Source organism: Macaca mulatta, chromosome 13 (genome assembly GCF_049350105.2).
Source record: "Macaca mulatta isolate MMU2019108-1 chromosome 13, T2T-MMU8v2.0, whole genome shotgun sequence".
NCBI classification, from domain to species: Eukaryota; Metazoa; Chordata; class Mammalia; order Primates; family Cercopithecidae; genus Macaca; species Macaca mulatta.
This window is the reverse complement of record NC_133418.1, coordinates 38,187,085-38,213,260: the sequence shown is the minus strand read 5'-3', so window position 1 is coordinate 38,213,260 and position 26,176 is coordinate 38,187,085. Positions and strand designations below refer to the sequence as shown.

Sequence of the window (26,176 nt, the reverse complement as noted above, 5' to 3'; positions counted from 1 at the left end):
TGATCCTCCCTCCTCGGCCTCCCAAAGTGCCGGGATTACAGGTGTGAGCCACTGTGCCCAGCCTTGGTTTTAAACCAAATAGCAGTCAATTATCAATCCCCTGGCTCAGCATTCTCTTCCCATCCCACCCAGAACATGAAACATTTTCTTTTGTTTGTTTGAGACAGAGTCTTGCCCTGTCACCCAGGCTGGAGTGTAGAGGTGCAATCACAGCTCACTGCAGCCTCAACCTCCTGGGCTCAAGTGGTCCTCCCTCCCAAGTGCTGGGACTACAGGCATGCACCACCATCCCCAGCTAATTTTTAATTTTTTATAGAAACAGGATCTTGCTATGTTGCCCAGCCTGCTTTCAAACTCCTGGGCTTAGGTGATCCTCCCACCTTGGCTTCCCAAAGTGCCGGGATTACAGACATGAGCCCCTGTACCTGGCCTAAAATAAAATTATTACAATGGCTTCCAAGGACAGCCACAATAAACTTTTTGCTCCCTCTCTGACCTCATTTGCTCCTGTTCTCCCCTTACTCAATTCACTCTAGCCTCATCTGCCCTTTGCTTGAATATGTCAAGCCTTTACACCAGCTCATCCTGCTGCCTGGGATGCTTTTCTCCACCACCCTTTTACATGACTTACCCCCCTTATGTCTTTCTAATCTTTGCTCAGACAACCCCTTCCAGGTAAGGTATTCCTTAAACACTCCATTTAAAACTGCAGTATTCCCTCCCACAATGTCTGACATCCTATACATTGTACTTGTTTATTCCCTCTCCTTATCTAATCAAGAAATATTAGCTGGAATTTTTTTTTAACTGTTTTGTTCATGGCTATTTCCCCAGGGCTTACAAGAATGTCTAGCACAGAAAAGCCAGTAAATATCTGCTGAATTAAAGTCGGGTGATTTAATCAAGAACAGATGCAACAAAGGAGAAACATAAGTTCAAATGTATACTGAACAGGTTAGAGTTCAACAGGCAAGTGCTGTAAATTAGAGTGGGGTGACTGGTAGTTTCTGAAGTCAAAAAATATCTGCAGGGACGACAGCAAGACACTTTCATCACTAAGAAAGAAGAGAGAATAGAGAATTGGTGAAGAGGCTGGGCATGGTGGCTCACGCCTGTAATCGCAGCAATTTGGGAGGCCGAGGCGGGCGGATCACCTGAGGGCGGGAGTTTGAGACCAGCCTGACCAGCACGGAGAAACTCCGCCTCTAGTAAAAATAGAAAATTAGTGGAGTGTGCTGGCACATGCATGTAATCCTAGCTACTCGGGAGTCTGAGGCAGGAGAATCGCTTGAACCCAGGAGGTGGAGGCTGCGGTGAGCCGCGATCAACGCCACTGCACTCCAGCCTGGGCAACAAGAGCGAAACTCTGTCTCAAGAAAAATAATAATAATAATAATAATAATAATAATTGGTGAAGAGATTTACCTAGAATTTTAAAAAGATGGTTCAAAATATAAGTACCTGTTGATGAAGCTGGAGTATCTCCCTTTTGTTTCTGGAGTTGTGAGGCAGGCTGTTTAGATTCTTTCATTACTTCTGATACACTAGAGATTTTTAGTGGACCAGACTGAATCTTGGAAATAAAAAACATTTATTTAACATTTCAGATCTACTACTATTTTTTTAAAAGGTACAGTAATTTGCAGTATTTCAAATGTCAAGCCTTTCAGGCTTTTAACGTGAAGTTATCAACACTCTATAACATATATATTTTATTAAACATAGTTGAGAGAAACCACCATTACTAGAAAAGTACAGTCCAGAAATTTCATTCCAAATGACCAGCCCATGTTTTAATAGTAACAAAGGTTTCTATTAGGGTGACCAATAAAGTCCATGACACATGATCTTCTCATTAAACACCATTCCTTGTACTTATACAGTATTAAGAAGACTATTATAATTTCCTTTCTAAATCAAATTATGATGTCTTCTGTACACATTCAGTTAGAAGCAAATGATTATTAAAGGCTCTGAGTAAAAATATACATGAATTTTGTTTCTTTGATTGCCAGGATTCATGTAATTGCACAATAAGATATATGATATCAATTTGTAAGCAAGGCTTGCCTTCCTCTTTCCCAATTATTGCCTGCCTTAAGTTTAAGACACTGTTCACTTAAGAGGGCTGCCAGATATGTGCCAGGGAAAATTACTTTTATTTTTATTTCCACTTATGTTATTCCACTTTTTGCCCTAACTTGGCAGTAGGACTCAGATATCCCTAACATGACTACTTAAACACAACAGAGATGGTTTTGAACTTAGTCATTACCAGAAACTAGAATTATTTCCATTTTCATTAAAATATTATCTTTGAATGATGAAGAATGATTACTGTTACAAGCAAAACAATACCAAGATATACCAGTGGCTTTAACTTGCCTCTTCACTGCTCCTTTCCCTTTCCACTCTCTAATGTAGCCACTGCTAATAGCCTGGAATCTATCCTTCTACTCCTGAGCAAAAGCTCAAGTATATACACATAAACAATGTTTCACTTCCTTAAACAAACCAAAACAGGGTTATATTATACAAATTACCTTGTAACTTGCTCTTTTTTTTTTCATTTAACACTATATCATGGACATTCTCTTTCAGGTCAAGAAATTCTTTTTAGTTGCATAACATCCTCATATAACGATTTCCCATAATTTGGTCAACTTCTCCTCTATAGTCATTCAAGTTGTTCCCTGTTTTGTTTTGCTTTGCTGCTACAAACAAAGCAATGAACATCCATCCCTGTCCGTTTAACTGAAAAGCACCATAGTGTGACATCTATGGGATAGTTTTCAGAAGAGGAATTGCTGGGTCAAAGGGGTTGTATATTTTTAACAGATGTTAACAGATCACTTTCACTTAAGATTCTAGTGATTTACATTCTCACAATTAAAGTGTGTGTGTGATCTATTTCCAAATTCAGTTGCCCTATTCCTCTAATTTCTTTTCCTGTGTCACAACCTTATTTTATTAAAGTAGCAGTATAAAAAAGTCTACCTAGAAAAGCACCCCTCCTCATGCCTTTTTCAAAATGTTCTTGAGTAGTCATGTACATCATTAATTCCTCCATATGAATGTTAAAACTGTATTATCTGGTTCCTCACCATCTAGAAAAATTCATTCAAATTCTTACTAGATTTGTGTGAATAGACATACCATAAAAACATCATTTCTCTCTAATATATACATATACATTTCTCTCAAACATATATGTATGTCATATATATTTAGTACCATCTTAATGTAATTTGGTACTATCTCAATGTAATATGGTACTATCTCAATATATATTTGGTACCATCTTGGCACTATCTTTAATGACATACATATATATTTGAGAGAAATGACATTTTTATGATATGAAGTTCTATCCAGGAATGTAACAGTTGTAACCATTTAGGCAGGTGTTATTCCATGTCCATCAAAAAGATTTTATGCATGGACAGTAAATATAGAGACAATGTTACAACAAATCATGTTGCCACTAAAAAGGTTACCATGGCCGGGCGCGGTGGCTCAAGCCTGTAATCCCAGCACTTTGGGAGGCCGAGGTGGGCGGATCACAAGGTCAGGAGATCGAGACCACAGTGAAACCCCGTCTCTACTAAAAATACAAAAAAATTAGCCGGGCGCGGTGGCGGGCGCCTGTAGTCCCAGCTACTCAGTAGGCTGAGGCAGGAGAATGGCATGAACCCAGGAGGCGGAGCTTGCAGTGAGCCGAGATCGCGCCACTGCACTCCAGCCTGGGCAACAGCGTGAGACTCGTCTCAACAAAAAAAATAAAAAAAATAAAAAAAATAAAAATAAAAATAAAAAAATAAAAAGGTTACCATGAAATATAATGCACAGCAACAAATTGACACAATGTTTAACAGTAGAGAGTGCCTGAATAAATGGTAAAAAACAGAAACACTAACTGCTATTGTAATTCAGAGGAGAGAAAATTAAGTCTATGCAGTGAAGGATGCAGCCCTTGAAGAGAACATTAATGGGCAAAGGAAAGGAAGTCATTCTGGTTAGGAGACCATCCTGAAAAAAGCTGGACAAATGGAAGGGATCTTAGATGAGTTCTCTCTTTAAGCATGGCCCTTGGAACACTGCCTGCAACATAATAATCACTTGATTAACATTGGTGGAATAAAATGAGGAAAGCAAAGACATATTTGTAATGAAGGGCAACTGGTGCAGAGCTAAGGGCTTATGTGCAGGACCCAGAGATAAGGCTGCAAAGGTAAACAAGTGCCAGATTGCCAAGGGTATTGAATGTCAACTTAAAAGTTAGCAAAGACCACAAACTACAGAAATAAAGAAGCCCAATGGCCAGTTCCTAGGTTGACATTTAAGCACTACTGGCTTCATACTTATTCAGAAAGTGAGACAGACTCTAAGATTTCTCTAGTTTTTACATCCTATGGTCTTCTTTTAAACATTACATCCTGTGGTCTTCTTTTAAACAACACGAAATATCTAGAAGTACATTAAGAGGTGTTATCATGAAAATATCACAGCACTTCTTTTAGAAGATTCTCTGGTATTGATATAAGGATGACCCAGATTCTGTTAGGAGAGATCTAGGTGGGTAGAGACTGGGAGGAAGACAGGAAAGACTGTGTGCACATGGAGAGCAACAGGTCTAGTTAAGAAGATAATTTGGATATGAAGTGATAAAGGTCAGAATAGGAGTACAGATAGTGGTAATGCAAGAAGATTAAACAAGATAGGATAGCTAATGAAATATGGGCAACCTGTGAAGAATCTACGAATTCTGGCCTAGCTACACCTGACAACTTGGTATACTATCTTTAATACAAAAAAGCAAATAAGGAGTAGTATAAGTGTGGAGGTGGTGTTGTACAAACATGCTGAGTTATTAAGTAGAAATGTTCTCCAAGGTAGCTAAAGTGGAGTGAGGAGAGGCCAAGGCTATTTGGAGGGATAAAGGATTCATCTACAAAGAATGACATCTGAAGTCACGTCAACTGAGAAAAGAACACTGCTCTGAATTTTTCAACCATACTCCATGCTCCTGGAACAGCTTCCAGCTATTTCTCCTGGGTCATGAAGCTTAAAATAGATTCAAGATTTTAGAATAAATCCACAGGGTTCTGCTCCTTGACTTATGAAGCTGCCAAATTCTCTCTCTCAGTCAGTATGGTCATTTTAAAGTCCGTATAGAAGAATAAATGATGTAGAAGACTAGTCAAAAACATGTTGAAAAAGTATGGTTGGGGTGGGTTACAGGGAGGAAGTTAGATGACAGTTCTTTTTCCAAACATTACCTTTGCTATAGGATGGGTCTCTAGATCATGTTAGATACTAGAGAGTAAGTCCACCCAGTTTCTAAGAATAAACTGATCAGCCATGTCCAGCCTCATATAGCATAAAGAAATGCCCAATACCAAAGAGTCAAAAATCCATGCTCTTTTACAGAATTTTTGTTTTTTACAAGAAGCTGTATGTGAATGATGAAACATTTAAGATTAGAGTTTAAAAAAATTTTTAGGATGGGCGTGGTGGCTCACGCCTGTAATCCCAGCATTTTGGGAGGCCAAGGTGGGCAGATCACCTGAGGTCAGCAGTTTGAGACCAGCCTGGCCAACATGGTGAAACCCCATCTCTAATAAAAAAATGCAAAAATTAACTGGGCATGGTGGCACACGCCTGTAGTCCCAGCTACTTGGGAGGCTGAAGCAGGAGAATTGCTGGAACCCAGGAGGCGGAATTTGCAGTGAGCCGAGATCACACCACTGTACTCGAGCCTAGGTGACAGAGCGAGACTCTGTTTCAAAAAAAAAAAAAAATTTTTTAGGCTGGTGAGAAAAAAAGGAATACACACAAAGTTACAGAAATAGAAGATATCCTGTCAACTAATCAGCATCTAGCTGAAAATTCTGTGACTTTGTGTTATGGTCTAAAAGGAACCACTACTAACCATAATACATGGTTTTATGTCATGACAACTCTGCACTTGTTTTTATAGTGTTCTAAGTAAGAGCTTGATAGCTGCAACAGCATGGGATAACATATAGACGTCCCCCTCAGTCCACAGGGCAACCATGGTTACCTCTGCCCAAGGTATCTCCTCCATTTACCCTTGTGTGCAGCACAGTTATTTTCTATGTGGTATGTACTGAGAGCACTTATGGGACTCCAAAAGCATAATTATCCATCTGTACTAGCTACTATTAGTTCAATTTAAAGAAAACTGGCCAGGCACCATGGCTCACACCTGTAATCCCAGCACTTTGGGAGGTTGAGGCGGGTGGATCACCTGAGGTCAGGAGTTCGAGACCAGTCTGGCCAACATGGTGAACCCCATCTCTACTAAAAATACAAGCAATTAGCCGGGCATGGTGGCAGGTGCCTGTAATCCCAGCTACTCGGGAGGCTGAGGCAGGAGAATCGCTTGAACCCAGGAGGCGGAGGTTGCAGCGAGCCAAGATCATACCACTACACTCCAGCCTGGTTAACAAGAGTGAAACTCCATCTCAAAAAAAAAAAACCAAAAACAAACGAACAAACAAAAAAAACAATAAAAGAAAAAAACTGCACCTGTACTGAACATGGACACTTTTTTTTCTTGTCATCATTCCCTAAATAACAAAGTATAATGAAAATTTAGACAGCATTTACACTGTATTAGATATTACATCTAATCTAGAGATGATTTAAAGTATATGGGAGGGTGTACATAGGTTATATGCAAATACTGTAATATTTTATATCTGAGACTTGAGTATCCATGGGATTTTTGTATCCACGGGAAGTCCTGAACCACTCCTTCAAGAATATTGAAAGACAACTGTATTTTCAACATGAAAACAACTTGCTTTTAAAGTATTTCATTGGATAAATTGAAATATTGTTTAACTCTTACCGATTTCTTTGGCAATGGAACATTATAAACTGCAGGACCAAGAACCATCTCGAAGAGTTTGTCTGAGTAAGGTATGGTTTTCTCTACACTTTCCCGGAAATGGGAATCCCATTTGGCATATAGGATAGTGCCACCAATACCTCCCCCAACAAACAAAAGGCCAGCTCCAGCAATTTTGCCAGTAGTCAACCTAAGTGAAAGAAATAGGAAATACATTTATACTTATTGGCTCTCCTACACCTATTTTCCTATACCAACGTAACCATCTCAAAGACCTCTAGCCTCTACTTATCTACCACAAATTCAGATCATAGCAGCCAAGTTTACCACCACATCTGCACATCACCTTTTCCTGATTTGTTTCTAACATGTTGCCACCAAAAATAATATTTATTCATTTTAGGAGGCCTAGATTAAAGGGTTGCTTGAGCCCAGGAGTTCAAAACCACCCTAGGCACCATAGTAAGATCCCATCTCTACCCGCCGCCCCCTGCCAAAAAAATTTAGCCAAGCATAGTAGCAGGTGCCCCAGCTACTCAGGAGGCTGAGGTAGGAGGAATGCTCAAGCCTGGGAGATCAAGGCTACAGTGAACCGTGATCATGCGACTGCACTCCAGCCTGGAGTAACAGAAGAAGACCTTGTCTCAAAAAAAAAAAAAAAAAAAAAAGAAATAGAAAAAAGTATGAGTAACTAAAAATAATTACAATATCTAGGAATCCACCCTTTAACATTTAATTCAACATGTTCACAATCATGATATTCTCTCTGAATCCAAACAAGAACTATCACTAACTTTCAAGGCTCCTCTTCCTCAATCAAACATTTCTATAAACACTATAAACTTTTTTTTTTTTTTTCTTGAGACAAAGTCTTCCTCTTGTCCCTCAGGCTGGAGTGCGATGGCATGATCTTGGCTTGCTGCAACCTTCGCCTCCCGGGTTCAGGTGATTCTCCTGCCTCAGCCTCCCAAGTAGCTGGGATTACAGGCATGCGCCACCACGCCCGGCTAATTTTTGTATTTTTAGTAGAGATGGGATTTCACCATGATGGCCAGGCTGGTCTCAAACTCCTGACCTCAGGTGATCCACCCGCCTCGGCCTCCCGAAGTGCTGGGATTATAAGCGTGAGCCACTGCGCCTGGCCTAAACACAATAAACTCTTTACAAAAGATAATAAAATACCAGCCAGGCATGGTGGTTCACACCTGTAATGCCAGCACTTTGACAGGCCGAGGCGGATGGATCACCTGAGGTCAGGAGTTCGAGACCAGCCTGGCCAACATCGCAAAACCCCATCTCTACAAAAAATACAAAAATTACCTGGGCATGGTAACACGCACCTGTAGTCCCAGATACGGGGGAGGCTGAGGCAGAGGCAGAAAAATCGCTTGAACCTGGGAAGCGGAGGTTGCAGTGAGCCAAGATCGAGCCACTGCACTCCAGCCTGGGCAACAGAGCAAGACTCTGTCTTAAAAAAAAAAAGAAAAAAAAATATAATAAAATGCCAAATAAATTTAACACTTGTTTAAGTCACAACATGAAAAGATAATAAAATGCCAAATAAATTTAACACTTATTTAAGTTACAGCATGCTGAGTTCTGGATATAAATCTATTTGCCGTAGAATGGAAGACTGCACATGCAAGGAAGGCTCTGCCTCAGATGCCATCCAATTACCAAAGAGCCAAAAGGTGCATTATTAACAAATTATTACCTACAAACAGTGCTTCAGAAGGTAGCCCAACAATGTTACAGCAAAGCTTCGGTGTATGTACCCCTTAAAAAAAAAGGTTTAGACAGCTATTCCCATATTCAAGGAAAACACACACATACTCCCTTAGCAGCACACAGTGAAAAGCCTGGTTATAGGGAGACATACTACATACCCAGAGCTGCCTGAAGTTGAGTATCTGCGGCATGGTCGCAATGGACGGAGGACAAACTTCCCACAGAGACAACTCTAAAGAAGGAAAACACATCACAACCAATACAGTTAAAGGAAACTGGTAAGCTTTTTGGGTTGGTAATATAGATAAAATACTTTTATTAAAAATGTCTTCATTAAACAAAAAATTATTTTTTTTCAGAAGTCAATTTATCCCATATTTATAGATTCCTAAAAGCAGTGATGCTTCTTACACCCCAAGGCTCACATAAAATTACTTTTAATATTAAAAAGAATTATCGGACTATGATCAATTAGCACCTTTAAATAAGTCTTAAGTATGCTATTTCTTGAATACAATTGGTATTGGCTATATGTTTTCTTCATTGGCAAAAAAAAATCTATTTTTACTTTATAAGCTTAGTTTAGACATCTGAAAAATCATCACAAAGTCTAGCCAAAAACATGGCATTATAGGATACACACTCAAGGGACAGATCTAACCTCAGCTAACTGATCCAGAAAACCAGGTTTTCCATCTCTGAACTAACTATGTAGCTGGTCAACTCCTAGAGGCATTCATTTAAAAGCTGATTTTTGGTTTATCTTATCATACTGTTAGTTTAAAAGCCAACCATTTTAAGAAAAACATTTTAATTAATGTTGCAAATGCTCAAGTACACTTGTCCCCATATAACTAGTCTATTCTTACATAAAACAAATGATTAGGGCTATACGGTTTGTGATTGGTTTTAATGAGAGTAAAATATACCTTAAAATTTCTTAATAATATGTGGATCCCCTAAATCAAGCAAATGAACAAGCATCTAAATACTGTTGGGGAAGGTTTTCATAAACTTTAAACCATTCATACCTATCAATTTGAAAATTTATACTTATCGAATCCATAAAAGTATCTTCTTTTAAAATACAAAGAAAAATCAAGCTGCAACAAGGGGAAAAATGCTTTCTCTAGGTTCTTTACTGAAATTGAATTTAAGGAATATCAGAATAACATAAACTTCCTTTTAAAAGTATCTATAGTTTTAGGAAAATATATCACATGATCAGAGGACACATGAAATTACTCTACAGTTATAATTTACACTCTACCTGCCAAAGCCTAGAGATAAACAGCTAACTAATGCAGTAATACATTTTGAAAACAAAACAAAAAAAAAATCAGATGTTTTAAAATATGTAAAGCAGATACAACTGGTATTTAAAAGTATTTTATTTATTGGCATGGTGGCTCATGCCTGTAATCCCAGCACTTTGAGAGGCTGGCGGGGGTGGGCAAGGGGATTGCTTGAGCCTAGGACGTCAAACCCAGCCTTGGCAACATGGCAAAACTCCATCTCTACTAAAAATTAAAAAAAACTAGCCAGTTTGGTGGCATGCACCTATAGTCCCAGCTACTTGGGAGGCTGAGGAATGAGAATCACTTGAGCCCGGGAGGTGGAGGTTGTAGTGAGCCAAGACTGTGTCACTCCAGTCCAGTCTGGGCAATAGAATGAGACCCATCCCCTCCACTCCCCCCAAAAAATGAAAACAAAAAATAACAACAAAAAATCCCCCCCAGTATTTCAATTATTACCTATCCTGTAGAATTCCCAACATTTTTAAACCATTTTTAATAGAAAAGGGTGTTTTCCTTCTATTCTGTAAAGCAGGTGGTATGAAATTGTAAACAGAAATGCATCTATTTTTATATGTCAACAACTCCATTTTTGTGACTTAGGAAGAAAATATTAAGAGGCCACTGAAGTTGTATTATATTTAAGGTTGCATTTTTTAATCTGTCTAGGTATAAATAGGTATTCAGGTCAAAAGTTAAGGCACTGTTAACAGTGGATAAGCAGCTAACTGGAGTATCAAGCAGCAAGCATAATGGATAACCGACTCCAGGAAATCAGGGACAAATTTAACACTAGAGTTTGAGACTACCCAAAGTCACATCAGTTTTTCTTTGAATAATATTTTTGCTTGCTTGTTTGTAAAGACCGAGTCTTGCTATGTTGACCAGGCTGGTCTCAAACTCCTGGCCTCAACCTATTCTCCTGCTGCGGCCTCCCAAAGTGTTGGAATTACAGGCATGAACAATCATGCCCAGCATCAGTATTTTTAAATGTTTCTTTATCTACCTTCTATTTTCTTTTATCTTGACTCTCCATCCTCCCTTTGACAGAATGTATTTTGACTATAAGTTAAAACTTCCTAATACTAAATAAATTTAAAATCTGATTTTAAATAATAATTTTAAAAGTTTAAATATACATAGAGTGAAATCTCCCTCATACTTCTTTCCCCAGCCACCCCATGCTTGCCATAGGCAACCGACAGTCAGTTTCTTATTTATCCAGAGACATTTTATGTATATTTATTCAAATATGCATATTCTCCTGACTTTCCCCACCTTTACACAAATGATACCATAATATACATACAGCTCTCTATTAAAGTTCAAGGATATATATTTTAAATCACTATATATCAATACATGAAAAGCTTCCCACGGGATTTTATGATTTGGCATTCCATTGTTACTTAATGTTTAATTGTTAACCAGCCCCTATTGAGGGACACTGAGGTTTTTTCTAAATTACTGTTAAAATAAATAATGCTACCTGAGTAACACTGTATACACAATTTTGGGTCTATTCTTAAAAGTAAAATTTGCATGTCAATATTGCCAAATTAGCCAAACTGCCCTCTAGTAATATGCAAGTATGTTTTCCCACTTTTTCTCCAACACACTGTGTTGTATTTTTTTAATCATTGACAATCTCAGGGGTGAAAATATAGAAATAGTGTTTCAAGCATATATATATATATTTTTTAAGAGACTGAGTCTCGCTCTGTTGCCAAGGTTGGAATGCAGTGGCATTATCATAGCTCACTGTAACCTCGAACTCCTGGGCTCAAGTGATCCTCCAGCCTCAGCCCCCTGAGTAGCTGCGACTACAGGCACATGCCCACCATACCTAGCTAATATTTTTGTTCTTGTTTTTTATAGAGCCAGGTCTGCTATGTTACCCAAGCTGGTTCTGAACTCCTGGCCTCAAGCAATCCTACCTCGGCCTCTCAAAGCACTGAGTAATTTTTACTTACATAATTTATATATTAATACGTTTATTATTGTTAATATAAGATAACAATTATAATTACACTGCTGTTTAATACCATTAAGTTTAGGGTGGTCTGTTACACAGCTACAGATAACCAAACATATGTTTATACCTAGAAGAGGGGTGCTACTGCAACAAAATATAAACACGAGGTCATGACTCTGGGACTGGTGTGGGGGTGGCAGAAGCTGGAAGAACCTTGAAGAGACTGTTAGCAGAAGCCTAATGGCCTTCACAGAGCCTGTTGGTGAGCGCTTAAAGAAAAGCAAAAAAAAAAGAAAAAAAAGTTTTTGGAACCTGAAGGAAAAGATATTCTTGTTATGTACTGACAGAAGTTTATCAAAACTGTCATCTGTAATGACAGACATGGAAAACAGAAAATTAAGCATAGCTATAGCTATACCTAATGAACTGATGTATTTTGCCGAAGAGTTCCAAGTACAGTGTTCACAAGTGCTAACTGATTTCTTTTAGCTGAGTATGATAAGGACAGAGATGAGCATTAAAAAACAAAACAAAACAACCTGTTTAGCTTTCAAGCAAAATTTAAAGGAAACATAAAAGAGTCAGGATTTGGTGGGTTCAAAAATAAAACTGCTTCTTGTTTTCAAATAGATTCTCAAATAGAGAAGGGTTTCAAGCCAAAGATCAAATCCAGTGTGTGACCAAAAGATACTTTGAGATCTCAGAAAGATCTAAGGAGGTGTCCCTCATAAAGTCTTTTTACCTTGAGAAAAGGTCCTCTAAGAATCATAAGGATGTGTTTCCCAGATTCTATTAAAACAATAAGGTTACTCAGAACATTAAAGGTGTTACCTACAGCAGCCTCACAGGAAGCCCAAAATGGAGAAGGGCTTATCTTGATAAGATGTGTGAGTATCACATGTTTAATGAAGAAAATCCCATTAAGATTCACAGGAAACCCACAAACTTGTTAATTGTATTAATAAAAAACATCCTAGCTTATATTTAAAGTCAAAAAGAGGACAAAATGAAAAGAAGCTTTTGGACTCTTAAACTTCTACAGACAGAAAGTAGGCTGTGAAACAATTCAGCTGCAACAGGCTACGTATTCTGGAAACAGACGAATAATTCAAGTGTAAAACCAGGAGTCCAAAGGGTAGAACCAAGAGCTGAAGAGAATCATTCCCAAGCAGTAGGATTGAGCTTAATCAAGGAATTAGAAACAGAGCACCAGCTGAATTTTACACTTGTTATTGAATGGTGACTGCTGTGTGCCTCTTAGTTTCTGCCTTTTTGAATAGGAGTGTCTAGAGTGATTATCCTGTGCCTGTCATACTACCATATGCTGAGTGTATGGGGAGCAGATAATTTGTCTCTTTAGTTTACAGGGCTTTAGATCACCAAGAAAAGTGTTTAAGAAGCTATACCCTAGGGACCACATTCAAGATGCCTTATCCATAGTAAGATCTGATTTAGATAACAAGATCTTATTCCTAATGCTGACGCTTTGATGGCATTAGACTCTGGAGGGTCTTGGAGAAGGTTGTGAGTGTATTTGCATGTGGGAGGGATGTCAGTTGCATCCAGAAGGCTGAGGATAATATCCAGAATTGACTGCAACAATACTTCCTGTACCACATGCTGTTCCAGAAACGTGCCCCTCTCCCAACAATAAGTTTTATGTACACTTCCCATAGGGCAGGCCTTTGTTACTAATTCACTAATAAAAGGCAGTGAAAGTGATGCTCTGTAACTTCTGAGACTAACACATAAAAAGGATACAGCTTCTACCTGGCTGTCTCTTGTTACACACTTGCTCTTGGAACCCAGCCACCAAAGTGTATGGAAGTCCAGACACTTAAAGATGCCACAGATGGGTGATCCAGCCAACAGTCCCTGCTGAGGTGTCAGCTGCAGCCACTATTTACTGCCACACATGAGAGTAAAGACGACTTGCGGATGACTGTAGACCTAGTAACTATCTGACTGCAACTTCATGAGGGTCTCTGGGCAAAAATTTTCCAGAACTGAGTAAGCCAATAAATATTGTTATTTTACCCCAAGCTCAAGTTGGCTTGTTATGCAGCTATAACTGGTAAGAACAGACCTTTTTAAATTCATGGATTTAAACACTTAAGATGGATTTCAACCATTTGCAATTACTGTCTATTTGATCAAATTTTCCTATCTTGGGCCACTGGAAGCCTCTTCAAGTTTAGGGTGTGTATGTGTGTATCTAGCTCTGCCTCTATACTTCAGGCCATCTGCAAATACCCGGTGGCAGGTGTTATTTTTTTTTTCCTCTATGTGACAAAATTCCCGTAACATAAAATTCACCATTCTAACCATTTTAAAATGCACAATTCCATGGTATTTAGTACATCCACGATGTTGTACAACAACCATCACCACTATCTAATCTTAGAACATTTTCATCACCCCAAAAGGAAATCCTACATCCATTAAGCAGTCATCCCCTTTTCCTCTCTCTCTAGACCCTGGCGACCACCATATACTTTCTGTTTCTATGAATCTGCCTATTTGAGATATTTTGTATCAATGAATCACACAATGTACATCTTTTTGCCCAGCTTTTCACTTGGTATAATGTTTTCAAGATTCATCCACATTGTAACATGTATCATATATGCAGCTTGTACTTCATTCCTTTTTATGGCTGAATCTAATATTTTACCACATAAACATATCATATTTTGTTTATCCAGTCATCAGTTAATGGACATTTGGGTTGCCTCACCTTTTGGCTGTGAATTGTGAATAATGTTGCTATGAATATTCATCTAAAAGTTTTTGTTTGAACACCAGTTTTTTATTCTTTTGGCAGGGAACTTCAGGGTCATGTTTAATTCTATGTTTAAATTACTGAGACACGGCCAGGCTCGGTGGCTCATGCCTGTAATCCCAGCACTTTGGGAGGCCAGGCAGGCAGATCACCTGAGGATGGGAATTCGAGACCAGCCAGACCAACATGGAGAAATCCCATCTCTAGTAAAAATACAAAATTAGCTGGGTGCGGAGGCGCATGCATGTAATCCCGGCTACTCGGGAGGCTGAAGCAGGAGAATCCCTTGAACCTAGGACATGGAGAAACCCCGTCTCTAGTAAAAATACACAACTAGCTGGGCATGGTGGCGCATGCCTGTAATCCCAGCTACTCGGGAGGCTGAAGCAGGAGAATCCCTTGAACCCAGGACATGGAGAAACCCCATCTCTAGTAAAAATACAAAATTAGCTGGGTGTGGTGGCGCATGCCTGTAATCCCAGCTACTCAGAAGGCTGAAGCAGGAGAATCCCTTGAACCCAGGAGGCAGAGGTTGCAATGAGCCGAGATTGCGTCATTGCACTCCAGTCTGGGCAACAAGAACAAAACTCTGTCTCCAAAATACTACTACTACTACTAATAATAATTATTGAGGCACCACTAAACTACTTTTTCATAGCAGCTGTACCATTTTACATTCCCACTAGCAATGTACAAGGGTTCCAATTTCTCTATACCCTCCCCAACATTTGTTTTTGTTTTTGAGACGGAGTTTTGCTCTTGTCACCCAGGCTGCAGTACAATGGAGCAATCTCGGCTCCCTGCAACCTCCGCCTCCCAAGTTCCAGTGATTCTCCTGCCTCAGCCTCCCAAGTAGCTGGGATTACAGGCATGTACCACCACGCCCAGCTAATTTGTTATTTTCCATTTTTATTATAACCATCTTAGTGGTTGTGAACTGAGTATCTCATGGTTTTAATTTGCATTTCCGTAGTGTCAAAGGATGTTGAGCATCTTTCCATGTGCTTCTTGGCCATCTGTATATCTGCTTTGGATGAATGGCTATTCAAGTACTTTGCGCATACACATACACACACACACACACACACACACATATGTATATATTTGGAGACAGGGTCTCACTCTGTCACCCAGGCTGGAGTGCTGTGGCACCATCATGGTTCACTGCCACCTCGACCTCGCAGGCTCAAGCAATCCTCCCACTTCTCAGCCTCCTGAGTAGCTAAGACTACAGATGCATGCCACCACACCCAGCTTATGTTTGTATTTTTTGTAGAGACAGAGTTTTGCCATGTTGTCCAGGCTAGTCTTGAACTCCTGTGCTCAAGCATTCTGCCTGCCTCAGCCTCCCAAAGTGCTGGGATGACAGGCATCAGCCACAGAGCCTGGGCCCTTTGCCTATTTTTTTATTTGGCTAGTCTTTTTTGTTACTGAGTTGCAGGAGTTCCTTACCCAAAAAGGAACACCTCATCAGATATGATGAGGGTCTAGTATCCAAAATATCTAGTATCCATTAAAATACTTTCATTCTTTTCACTCTCAACTATCCCTTTGATGCACAAAAATTTAAGATTTAATGTAGTCCAATTTATCTTTAGTTTCTTTTGTTGCTTGTGCTTTTGGTGTCACAGCTAAAAACCATTGCCAAACATAAGGTCTGTCTCCAGAGCTCTCTTAAGTACTAAACTATCAATATAAACTAAATATCCTACATTAACACACAAAATATTGGCTACTTTTTTGCCCTGGAATTCCTTTTTATTAATAAGGACCTATGACATAGAAGGGACAACACTGTTTCAAAGCAATCTGTCTAGACATATAAGGTTAGCCTTGCTGCTTCTAACCTGTAGAAACGTGATATTAAAAAAAAAAAAGGCCGGGCGCGGTGGCTCAAGCCTGTAATCCCAGCACTTTGGGAGGCCGAGACGGGTGGATCACGAGGTCAGGAGATCGAGACCATCCTGGCTAACACCGTGAAACCCCGTCTCTACTAAAAATACAAAAAACTAGCCGGGCGAGGTGGTGGGCGCCTGTAGTCCCAGCTACTCCGGAGGCTGAGGCAGGAGAATGGCCTAAACCCGGGAGGCGGAGCTTGCAGTGAGCTGAGATCCGGCCACTGCACTCCAGCCCGGGCTACAGAGCAAGACTCCGTCTCAAAAAAAAAAAATAAAAAAAAAATAAAAAAATAAAAAAAAAAAAAGGAAACATACAATTCCCACGTAATTTTTTTTTTTTGAGATAGAGTCTTGCTGTGACACCCAGGTTGGAGTGCAATGGCGTGATCTCGGCTCACTGCAACCTCCACCTCCTGGGTTCAAGAGACTCTCCTGCCTCAGCCTCCCGAGCAGCTGGGATTACAGGCACCTGCCACCACACCTGGCTAATTTTTCTATTTTTAGTAGAGGTGGGGGTTTCACCACATTGGCCAGGCTGGTCTTGAACTCCTGACCTCAAGTGACCCGCCCCATGATTAATGTTGTTACACAGACCATCTGTTCCTTAGCTCTACCAAACTAAAGTGAAGACATAAAGAAACCACAATCTAGCATGACAACCTGGAGATGGAGCCTGCAGTATGAGCTGCCTTGTGTGAACTCTAATTAGAGGTTCCAGGTTTCCTCCACAGACTGCTGGTTGCTGTCAACTGATAACATTTTTGTGGATTTTGTCATAAGGACTCCTGCCACACAAATGAAAAAGGCACCCATAAGTTAATGGGCAGTTCTACATTTGAAATATAGATTGATATGTAACAAATTAACTTTTCCTGCTGTTAATTTAAAATAGTTTATATGAATCATGCATTAAGATTAAAAAGTATATCCCACAAAAAATCGAGTAAGTTTTTACACTGAAATTTTACATTACACTAAATTTCATTACATGAAATTCTACATTTTACATTACAGTTTTACAATGAAGTAGCATTACACTTCAGTATAAACATATTCTATTCTAGGAGAAAAACATGCTCTTTAATTATAGAAATGGCAGATACTTATCAATATGACAAAAGCAGGAACTTGATACTTTAGCTTTCCCTGCATATATGTGAATATATTTTATACGTTATCACTTGGGTGTAGTAAGTTAAGGCGTAAGATATATTTCAAAATGGTTTGAAGGCTACTGGTCTACAGATATGAAAAAAGGAATAATAAAGAGGATTCTAGCAAGGGTAGAAGCAAACACCTGGCCACATGATCTACTAAACTACTTTCTAGCACGTGCGGTTGGCTGCCTATCTCTATCACTGAGCAACATAATGTTTCATAATCCTAACAGAAAGAAGGAATTCTAGAAGATGATAGCTCATGTCCCCACACAAGTTCAATCCTAAACTAGCTGGGTTATCAAACTTGGTCTTAAATAAGCTGGCGTGGTTGATCCTCCAGAATAATGTTTCTTCTTCTTTCGAGTTATAAGCAGGAAAGACTACTCCATATATAAATGATCACTTTGTAGTTTGAGAGAGGGCTAGGCTAGGTGGAAAGCCCATGTCCTCCAACTCAATGACCACTTCAAAAAGGCTGGGCCTGGCAATGCAACACTGGGACTAACAGAAGAAAGATGGTGTTAGGTCTGAGAAAAAAAAAACAAAAACAGGAAGGACCAGAGTTCTAAAGCACATTTACTGAATACCCACATCTAAGGCATGCAAGGATGATAAGCCCAAACATAAAGAATAAGGTAGATACTGGGCCGGGCGCAGTGGCTTATGCCTGTAATCCCAGCACTTTGTGAGGCCAAGGCGGGCGGATCACAAGGTCAGAAGATCAAGACCATCCTGGCTAATACGGTGAAACCCTGTCTCTACTAAAAATATTAGCTGGGCACGGTGGCACGCACCTGCAGTCCCAGTCACTTGAGAGACTGAGGCAGGAGAATTGCTTGAATCCGGGAGGCGGAGGTTGCAGTGAGCCGAGATCGCACCACTGCATTCCAGCCTGGGCAACAGAGCAAGACTCCATTTCAACAACAACAACAACAAAGAATAAGGTAGATATTATCTGTGATGGTTCATTTTGTGTGTCAACTTGGATTGTGTTTTTGGATGAGATTAACATTTTAATTGGTGAACTAGTGGCCAGGCATGATGGCTCACTCCTATAATCCCAGCACTTTGGGAGGCAAAGACGGGTGGATTGCTTGAGCCCAGGAGTTTCAGACCAGCCTGGGTAATACAGCAAAACCCTGTCTCTACAGAAAAAACAAAAATACAAATTAGCTGGGTGTGGTGGTGCATGCCTGCAGTCCTAGCTACTCAGGAGGCTGAGGTGGGAGGATGGCTTGAGCCTGGTGGATGGAGGTTGCAGTCAGCTGAGATTGCACCAATGCACTCCAGCCTGGGTGACAGAGCAAGATCCTGTCTCAAAAAAAAAAAAAAAAAAAAAAAAAAAATTGCCCTATAACATGGGTGGGCTTCATTCAATCAGTTGAAGGCTCAAACACAACAAAAAGCAAGAGGCAGTTCTCTAGCAGACTGCCTCCAGACTGAAACTGCATGATCCACTCTCCTGGGTCTCCAGGCTGCTAGCCAGTGGACTGAAACTGCAATATTGGCTCTCCTAGGTCTCCAGCCTGCCAACCCACACAGCAGATTCTGGACTTGCTAGCCTCCATAACTGTGTGAGTAGAGTTCTTATGATGCATCTTCCAGTCGGGTGGTGGCTCACGCCTGTAATACCAGCATTTTGGGAGGCCGAGGTGGGTGGATCACGAGGTCAGGAGATCAAGACCATCCTGGCTAATACAGTGAAACCCCATCTCTACTAAAAATACAAAAAAAAAAAAAAAAAAAAAAAAAAATTAGCTGGGCTTGGTGGCAGGCACCTGTAGTCCCAGCTACTCAGGAGGCTAAGGCAGGAGAATGGCGTGAACCCGGGAGACGAAGCTTGCAGTAAGCCAAACCCAGCCTGGGTGACAGAGCAAGACTCCGTCTCAAAAATAAATAAATAAATAAATAAATAAATAAATCTTCCTAGGCTGAGCACTATGACTCATGCCTGTAATCCCAGCACTTTGGGGAGGACAGGGTCGGGAGATTGCTTGAGCCCAGAAGTTCAAGATGAGCTGGAACAACATTGCGAGACCCCATCTCTACTAAAAGTCCAAAACATTGGCTGGGCATGGCAGCCTAAGCCTGTAGTCCCAGCTGCTCAGGAGGTGAGGTGGGAGGATCGCTTAAGCCCAGGAGATTGAGACTGCACTGAGTTATGATCACGCTGCTGTACTCCAGCCTGGGCAACAGAATGAGACCCTATCTCAACACACGCGTGCACACACACACACCCACCACACACACACACACCCCTATTGTTTCTGTTTCTCTGGAGAACCTTAATACATAATCAGAGGTTTGAAAATATATGGGATGTTTAAAGGGAGGTCACATCCACTTACGCAGATTTAAGAAAAATTCCACTTTGGGAGGCCGAGGTGGGCATATCACTTGAGCCCAGGAGTTGAAGACCAGCCTGGGAAACACAATGAGACCCCATCTCTAAAAAATTTTTGACCGGGCGCGGTGGCTCAAGCCTGTAATCCCAGCATTTTGGGAGGCCGAGATGGGTGGATCACGAGGTCAGGAGATCGAGACCATCCTGGCTAACACGGTGAAACCCCGTCTCTACTAAAAAATACAAAAAACTAGCCAGGCGAGGTGGCGGGCGCCTGTAGTCCCAGCTACTCGGGAGGCTGAGGCAGGAGAATGGCATGAACCCGGGAGGCAGAGCTTGCAGTGAGCTGAGATACGGCCACGGCACTCCAGCCTGGGCGACAGAGCGAGACTCCGTCTCAAAAAAAAGAACAAAAAAAATTTATGAACACATTCATTCTTTCATTTATATGTCATAAACATTCACTGAGCATCTACTTGGAGCTAGGGACTATTGTCAACACTGGAAATACAGCAGTAAACAATATGGACACAGTTCCATTGTGGAGCTTACTTTTTAAAGGTGGAAACTGTGTAATAAGTACACATTATAACATCAGGTAGTGCTAGGAGCTACAAAGTATAACAAAGTAGGATGGGGTAAAGATACAGTGATGCAAGGAAGGCCAGAGTAGTGAGAATTTTATTTTGGATCAGGATGCCCTCTCTGAAGGGAAGGTGACATTTGAAAAAACACCTGAAAGGAATAAGCTAAGCAAACATGTGTGAGAAGAGTTCAGGGCAAAAGAAACAACTGATGAAAAGGCAGTGAGGCACATGCTGGAGATTACCAGGAGAATATGAGTGAGGCAGTAGAAAAACGAAATACGAGAAGAATCAGATCAAGGGCCCATGGTAAGCAGTTTAGATTTTATTATGAATGTGATGGGATGTCTCTAAAGAGCATGACCTCATGTTTGCATGTTTGCCTTTTAAAAAGCCTTTTACTATATGTCTTACTGCTTTTACTATTCCCTCCTAAAGAATGGACTCTAGGAGGCAACAGTAAAAGCAGTAAGACATTTAAGAAGATGGGGTTGGCTGGGCACAGTGGCTCACACCTATATTCCCAGCATTTTGGGAGGCAGAAGTGGGAGGATCATTTGAGCTCAGGAGATTGAGAACAGCCTGGGCAACACAGAGAGACTCTGTCTCTACAAAAATTTTTTAAAAAATTAGCCAGGGATGGCGGCACATGCCTGTGGTCCCAGCTACTCAGGAGGCTGAGGTAAGAGGACTGCTTGCGCTCGGGAGGTCAAGGCTGCAGTGAGCCATGATTGCGCCACTGCACTCCAGCCTGGGTGACAAAGTGACACTCCGTATCCAAAAAAAAAAAAAAAAAAAAAAGAAAGATGGGGTTTAATAAAGTGGAAAGGATCTTGACACGTGAGATATTCTGGATAAGTTGGCACAATCAAATACGATAAGGCTCGAGAGTCATCTGCTTGGGGATTAAAGTTCTGACAGTTGATGTAATCTCAAATTGGAGAGTCTATAGAGACAGGGAGAGATGAGAAGGTGTATATTTCGAGGTATGAAGAAGCAGCAGACTCAGTGAGGGAAAACTAGATGGGACCCAAAATATTACTTGAGAGAAGCCAAAAGTGCAGAGCCTCATAAAGCAGATGTCAAATGCTACAGAATGATTGAGGAGATGGTGAGAATAAACCAAAGAATTTTACAAGATAGCAATTTCAGGAAGTTTAGACATCTGGATTCAGAGCTATAAAAGGGTTCATTTTTTATTACAAAGTTTTAATTAGTTTTCTTATTTCCCAAATGGGATCCCAAAAACTTGACTCTGCATTAACTGAAAAGGAGGTCATCCAGGTGGGCCTGGTCTAATCACACAAGCCTTTTAAATCTGGGTCTAGAGAGGAAAGACCGAAATAAAAGAAATTTGGAAGTTAGAGAGGCAAGATCCTGGTAGCCTGCACGAAAGCAGCCATCCATGTTATGAATGGCCTCTGGAAGCCTTGAGGCAAGGAACTGTGGGTAGGCTGTAGAAGCTGGGAGCAGTGGCTGACAAGAGGCAGCAAGAAAAAAGGGACTTCAGTCGTGTAACTGCAACGGACTGAATTCTGCCCACAAACTGCATTAGCCTGGAAGAGGACCCAGATCTCCAAATGAGAACCACAGCATGGCTAATACTTTGCAGCCTTGTGTGACCTGGAGGGGAGAACACAGATCATCCATGACCAGGCTTCTATCCTACAGAACCCGTAAGGTTCTGCTAAATTTGTGGTTGTTACGTACAATAGAAAACTAACGTAGGTTCGTTCCACTTTCCTATGGAAGGGGTTGCTTCTGTTACCTAGCAGCAAATAGGAAGAGAAGCGAACTTGAAAAAACAAAGCTTGACTTTTATGATCTCTAACTCACTCTTCCTAGGGATTCTGTTCACTTACTGCTTTAGTCACAGTACTTGTTTTGCTATCTACAACATTTTGCCAAAATATCAACTTTCTGATAATCGTGAGCAATGGAAACAGGCTTTTTTATTTTCAATTTTAGAAAGTAACTTTGGCAATTACGCAAAACTAAAAGTAACTGGGTATTTAGGCTTCTTGAATGTCAAAGTAGTCCCAGCGCCTGGAGACACAGATCCCTGTCCTAATCTCAGAAATGAGCCACAAGGTCATGACTCCTGTCTTTCCTTGAAGACCAGGAGTTTCAACTCCACAAAGGAAAATCTTTCGCTTTTGTTTGGATTAAGAATAGTGCATAAGTGTTCCCAGCTGCGAAAAGAAAGGCAGTCCCTCACAGATAATTACAACCTTGACCCCTAAAATGTGGACACTCGCTAGAAGTCCAGGCACCTCCTTATTAAGGATGCAACAAGCCGCGGCTCCGCTCGTCCTGCCGGGAACTGTAGTTCTCCCCCGTCGACCTTCAGCACTAAAAACCTATCGCGCGCCCAACCGGCGACCCAGACGCCAGCAGTCAGGATTGGTCCTGGACGGGGGCAGCGCGGCGCTGATTGGACTGCACGCCCTCGAAGCCGCGCCTCCCGCTACTCTCCACACCTCACCCCGCTGCTGCAATAACCTCAAGTCATCCCAGTCTGGCGAACTCCCTGGTGGCTGCCTCGTTGCCAGCCCAGGCCTCTCCCGACGAGGGTAGCCCAGAGACTCGCCTTTGTCCTGGAGGCTAGGCAGGGCCCAAGGCTCCCCCGTTTTTCGCTGGCGGTCCTAGGTCAGCCTCCTCACGCGCCCTCGGATGCCCCAGTGCTCACCTGGGCGGCAGCGGTCACACCCGATAACTGACAGGCCCGCAGCATCTCGGTCGAGCGGACGGCACTGCTGCTGGACTCGGGAGCTGCCAAGGCGGCGCGAGTTAAGTGGAGGCGTGCTTGCGTGTGTGCGTACCCGCGTCCGCGCCCGGCGCACCGGAAGCGCAGCCGATGCCACTGCGCACGCGCGGCCCCTTCTGCCCGCAGCAACTCGGTGGCTCTTAGAGGGTGGGCTCTGTCCCGGCTGCGGAAACGCCAACGCCGGGCGATTGGTGCGCAGGAGGCGAAAAGGGCGGATTCCTTTTCCGGGTCGCGCTCGGGCTGCAGGTCCTTAGCCCGGAGCTGGGGTTACTAGGTGAACGCGGCTGGAAGGAGAGCGTTCTGAAATCCAGTCTTCAGACTCACGCGGAAAATGGACATCTGTGGCTCTTCAGAGAATTAAAGCAAAAAAGAATCTCACCTGGCTCTGTGAGCTAGATATTTCGTAGGAAGGAGCCTATTTGGCGAAAGTTACGTAAACAATGCAGTTGTCACAGGTTGCGCGTTTGTTTCGTCTGACGGCCCTTCAGGGAGTCATCCTGATTGCTGGAAACGGTGAACGAACACTGTAGGGACCCTTGTGTGGAACGTGTCAAGTGGCACAACAAGGATAGGAACACGGGTCCTTTGGACTCCACAGCTTCTGCTCTTCCAGATTAAACCACACTGCGTTCTCCAAGTTTTTACTGTAGTAATATCATTTTGGCTGCAATTTGTGGATGGGTTGGAAGATGGGAAGTCAGCGCAGAAGCACCGTTAAAAGTATTCCACTGGGCCGGGCACGGTGGCTCACCCCTGTAATACCAGCACTTTGGGAGGCCGAGGCGGGCGGGTCGCCTGAGGTCAGGAATTCGAGACCAGCCTGGCCAAAATAGTGAAACCCCGTCTTTACTAAAAAATACAGAAATTTAGCTGGGCATGCTGGCGGGTGCCTGTAATCCCAGCTACTCGGGAGGCTGAGGCAGGAGAATTGCTTGAGCCCGGGGCGGGGCGGGGCGGGGGCGGAGGTTGCAGTGAGCTGAGATCATGCCATTGCACTCCAGCCTAGGCAACAAGAGCTAAGCTCCGTATCAAAAAAAAAAAAAAAAAAGTATTCCATTGATTCGATAATCAAAATAAAACGTTAAATATTAAGCATGGTATTAATACTCCATGTATGCTCCAGAATTAATACGTTAATATTAATATTATTAACATCTTATTGCAATATCATGGAAACTAACTTTTCTATCTTGTACTGAGTTTGCAAAGTATTCCAAGTCTTAACTGGGTAATTTATTACAGTATGTATTCTCTGTAGAGGTAGGCTGCGCTATGACTTGTAACATGGAGAGAGAGACTTGAAAATTATCTAAAATCAAAGGGTTATGTTTGTATATCTTCTATGGTTTTTAGGGGACTACAGTAATTACATATACTCAGTTTCGTATCTCTTTCACTTAGCTTCCAGAGCAGTCTCCCGTTTTCTTTAGATTGAATTGCTGCCTCCCTGCCCACTGCTGTCATGCCCAATGGTGCCGGTGTGATGACTTTTCTAACACCCTTGGCTTTGAACTTCTCAATGCCAGTGAACGCTTTCATCCTGCTTCAGTCATGTACATCACAGCCACAACTTGCACCTGAACATCATTAGCAACCTCTCTAGCTTCAAGATCTCAAACTTCAAAATTAGTCTCCCAACCCCTCATAACCTATGTGGAGAGTCCTCACTCTCCACATGCAAGTTGTCAATATTTTTGCTTTAAAATGTTATCAGGGAAGCTGGGCGCTGTGGCTCACACCTGTAATCCCAGCACTTTGGGAGGCCGAGGTGGGCGGATCACCAGAGGTCGGGAATTTGAGACCAACCTGGCCAACATGGTGAAACCCCTCTCTACTAAAAATACAAAAATTAGCTGGGCTTGGTGGTGCGCGCCTGTAATCCCAGCTACTTGGGAAGCTGAAGCAGGAGAATCGCTTGAACCCAGGAAGCAGAGGTTGCAGTGAGCAGAGATCACACCACTGCACTCTAGACTGGGGCACAGAGCGAAACTCCGTCTCAGAAAAAAAAAAAAAAAGTTATCAGGGGCTGGGTGTGTTGGTTCATATCCCGGCATTTTGGCAGACTGAGGTGGCAGGATCACTTGAGCCCAGGAGTTTGATACCTGCCTGAGCAAAAGAGCGAGGCCTCTTCCAGCACTTTGGGAGGGCGAGGGGGGTGGATCACGAGGTCAGGAGGTCGAGACCATCCTGGCTAACACGGTGAAACCCCGTCGCTACTGAAAAAAAAATACAAAAAATTAGCCGGGCGTGGTGGCAGGCACCTGTAGTCCCAGCTACTCGGGAGGCTGAGGCAGGAGAATGGCATGAACCTGGGAGGCGGAGCTTGCAGTGAGCCGAGATTGTGCCACTGCACTCCAGCCTGGGCAACAGAGCGAGAGTGTCTCCAAAAAAAAAAAAAAAAAAAAAGCGAGGCCTCATCTCTACAAACAATTTTTTTTTAATTAGCAGGGGATGATTGTGCATACCTATGGTGCCAGCTACTTGGAAGGCTGTGGTGGGAGGATCCCTTGAGCCCAGGAATTACAGGCTGCAGTGATTGCACCACTGCACTCAGACCCTGTCTCTAAAAAGCAAAATTTAAATCAAATCACTCACTTGTTCAAAAATGTGCAGTGAGGCCAGGCTCAGTGGCTCACACCTGTAATCCTAGCACTTTGGGAGGCCGAGGTGGGAGAAATGTTTGATTCCAGGACCAAACAATTGAGACCACCCTGGGCTCACATAGTGAGAGCTAGGTCTCTACAAAAAAATTAAAAATTAGCCAGG

At 42.0% G+C, this 26,176-nt stretch overlaps 1 protein-coding gene across 22 annotated transcripts in view; it reads right to left on the bottom strand.

Moving 5' to 3' along the window:
- The window catches only part of IMMT (inner membrane mitochondrial protein), a 52,605-nt gene extending 29,146 nt beyond the window's left edge, over positions 1-23,459 (bottom strand). For all 22 annotated transcript variants that reach the window (XM_015112781.3, XM_015112784.3, XM_015112783.3 and 19 more), the window contains exons 1-4: positions 23,333-23,459; positions 8,764-8,837; positions 6,878-7,067; positions 1,462-1,573 (exon numbers count right to left, since the gene is read on the bottom strand). In XM_015112781.3, coding sequence (XP_014968267.3) covers positions 1,462-1,573; positions 6,878-7,067; positions 8,764-8,837; positions 23,333-23,377 — 421 coding nt within the window. In that variant the 5' untranslated portion in view covers positions 23,378-23,459. The remainder of the gene's footprint in view (positions 1-1,461; positions 1,574-6,877; positions 7,068-8,763; positions 8,838-23,332) is intronic.
- Between the last annotated feature and the right edge of the window lie 2,717 nt (positions 23,460-26,176).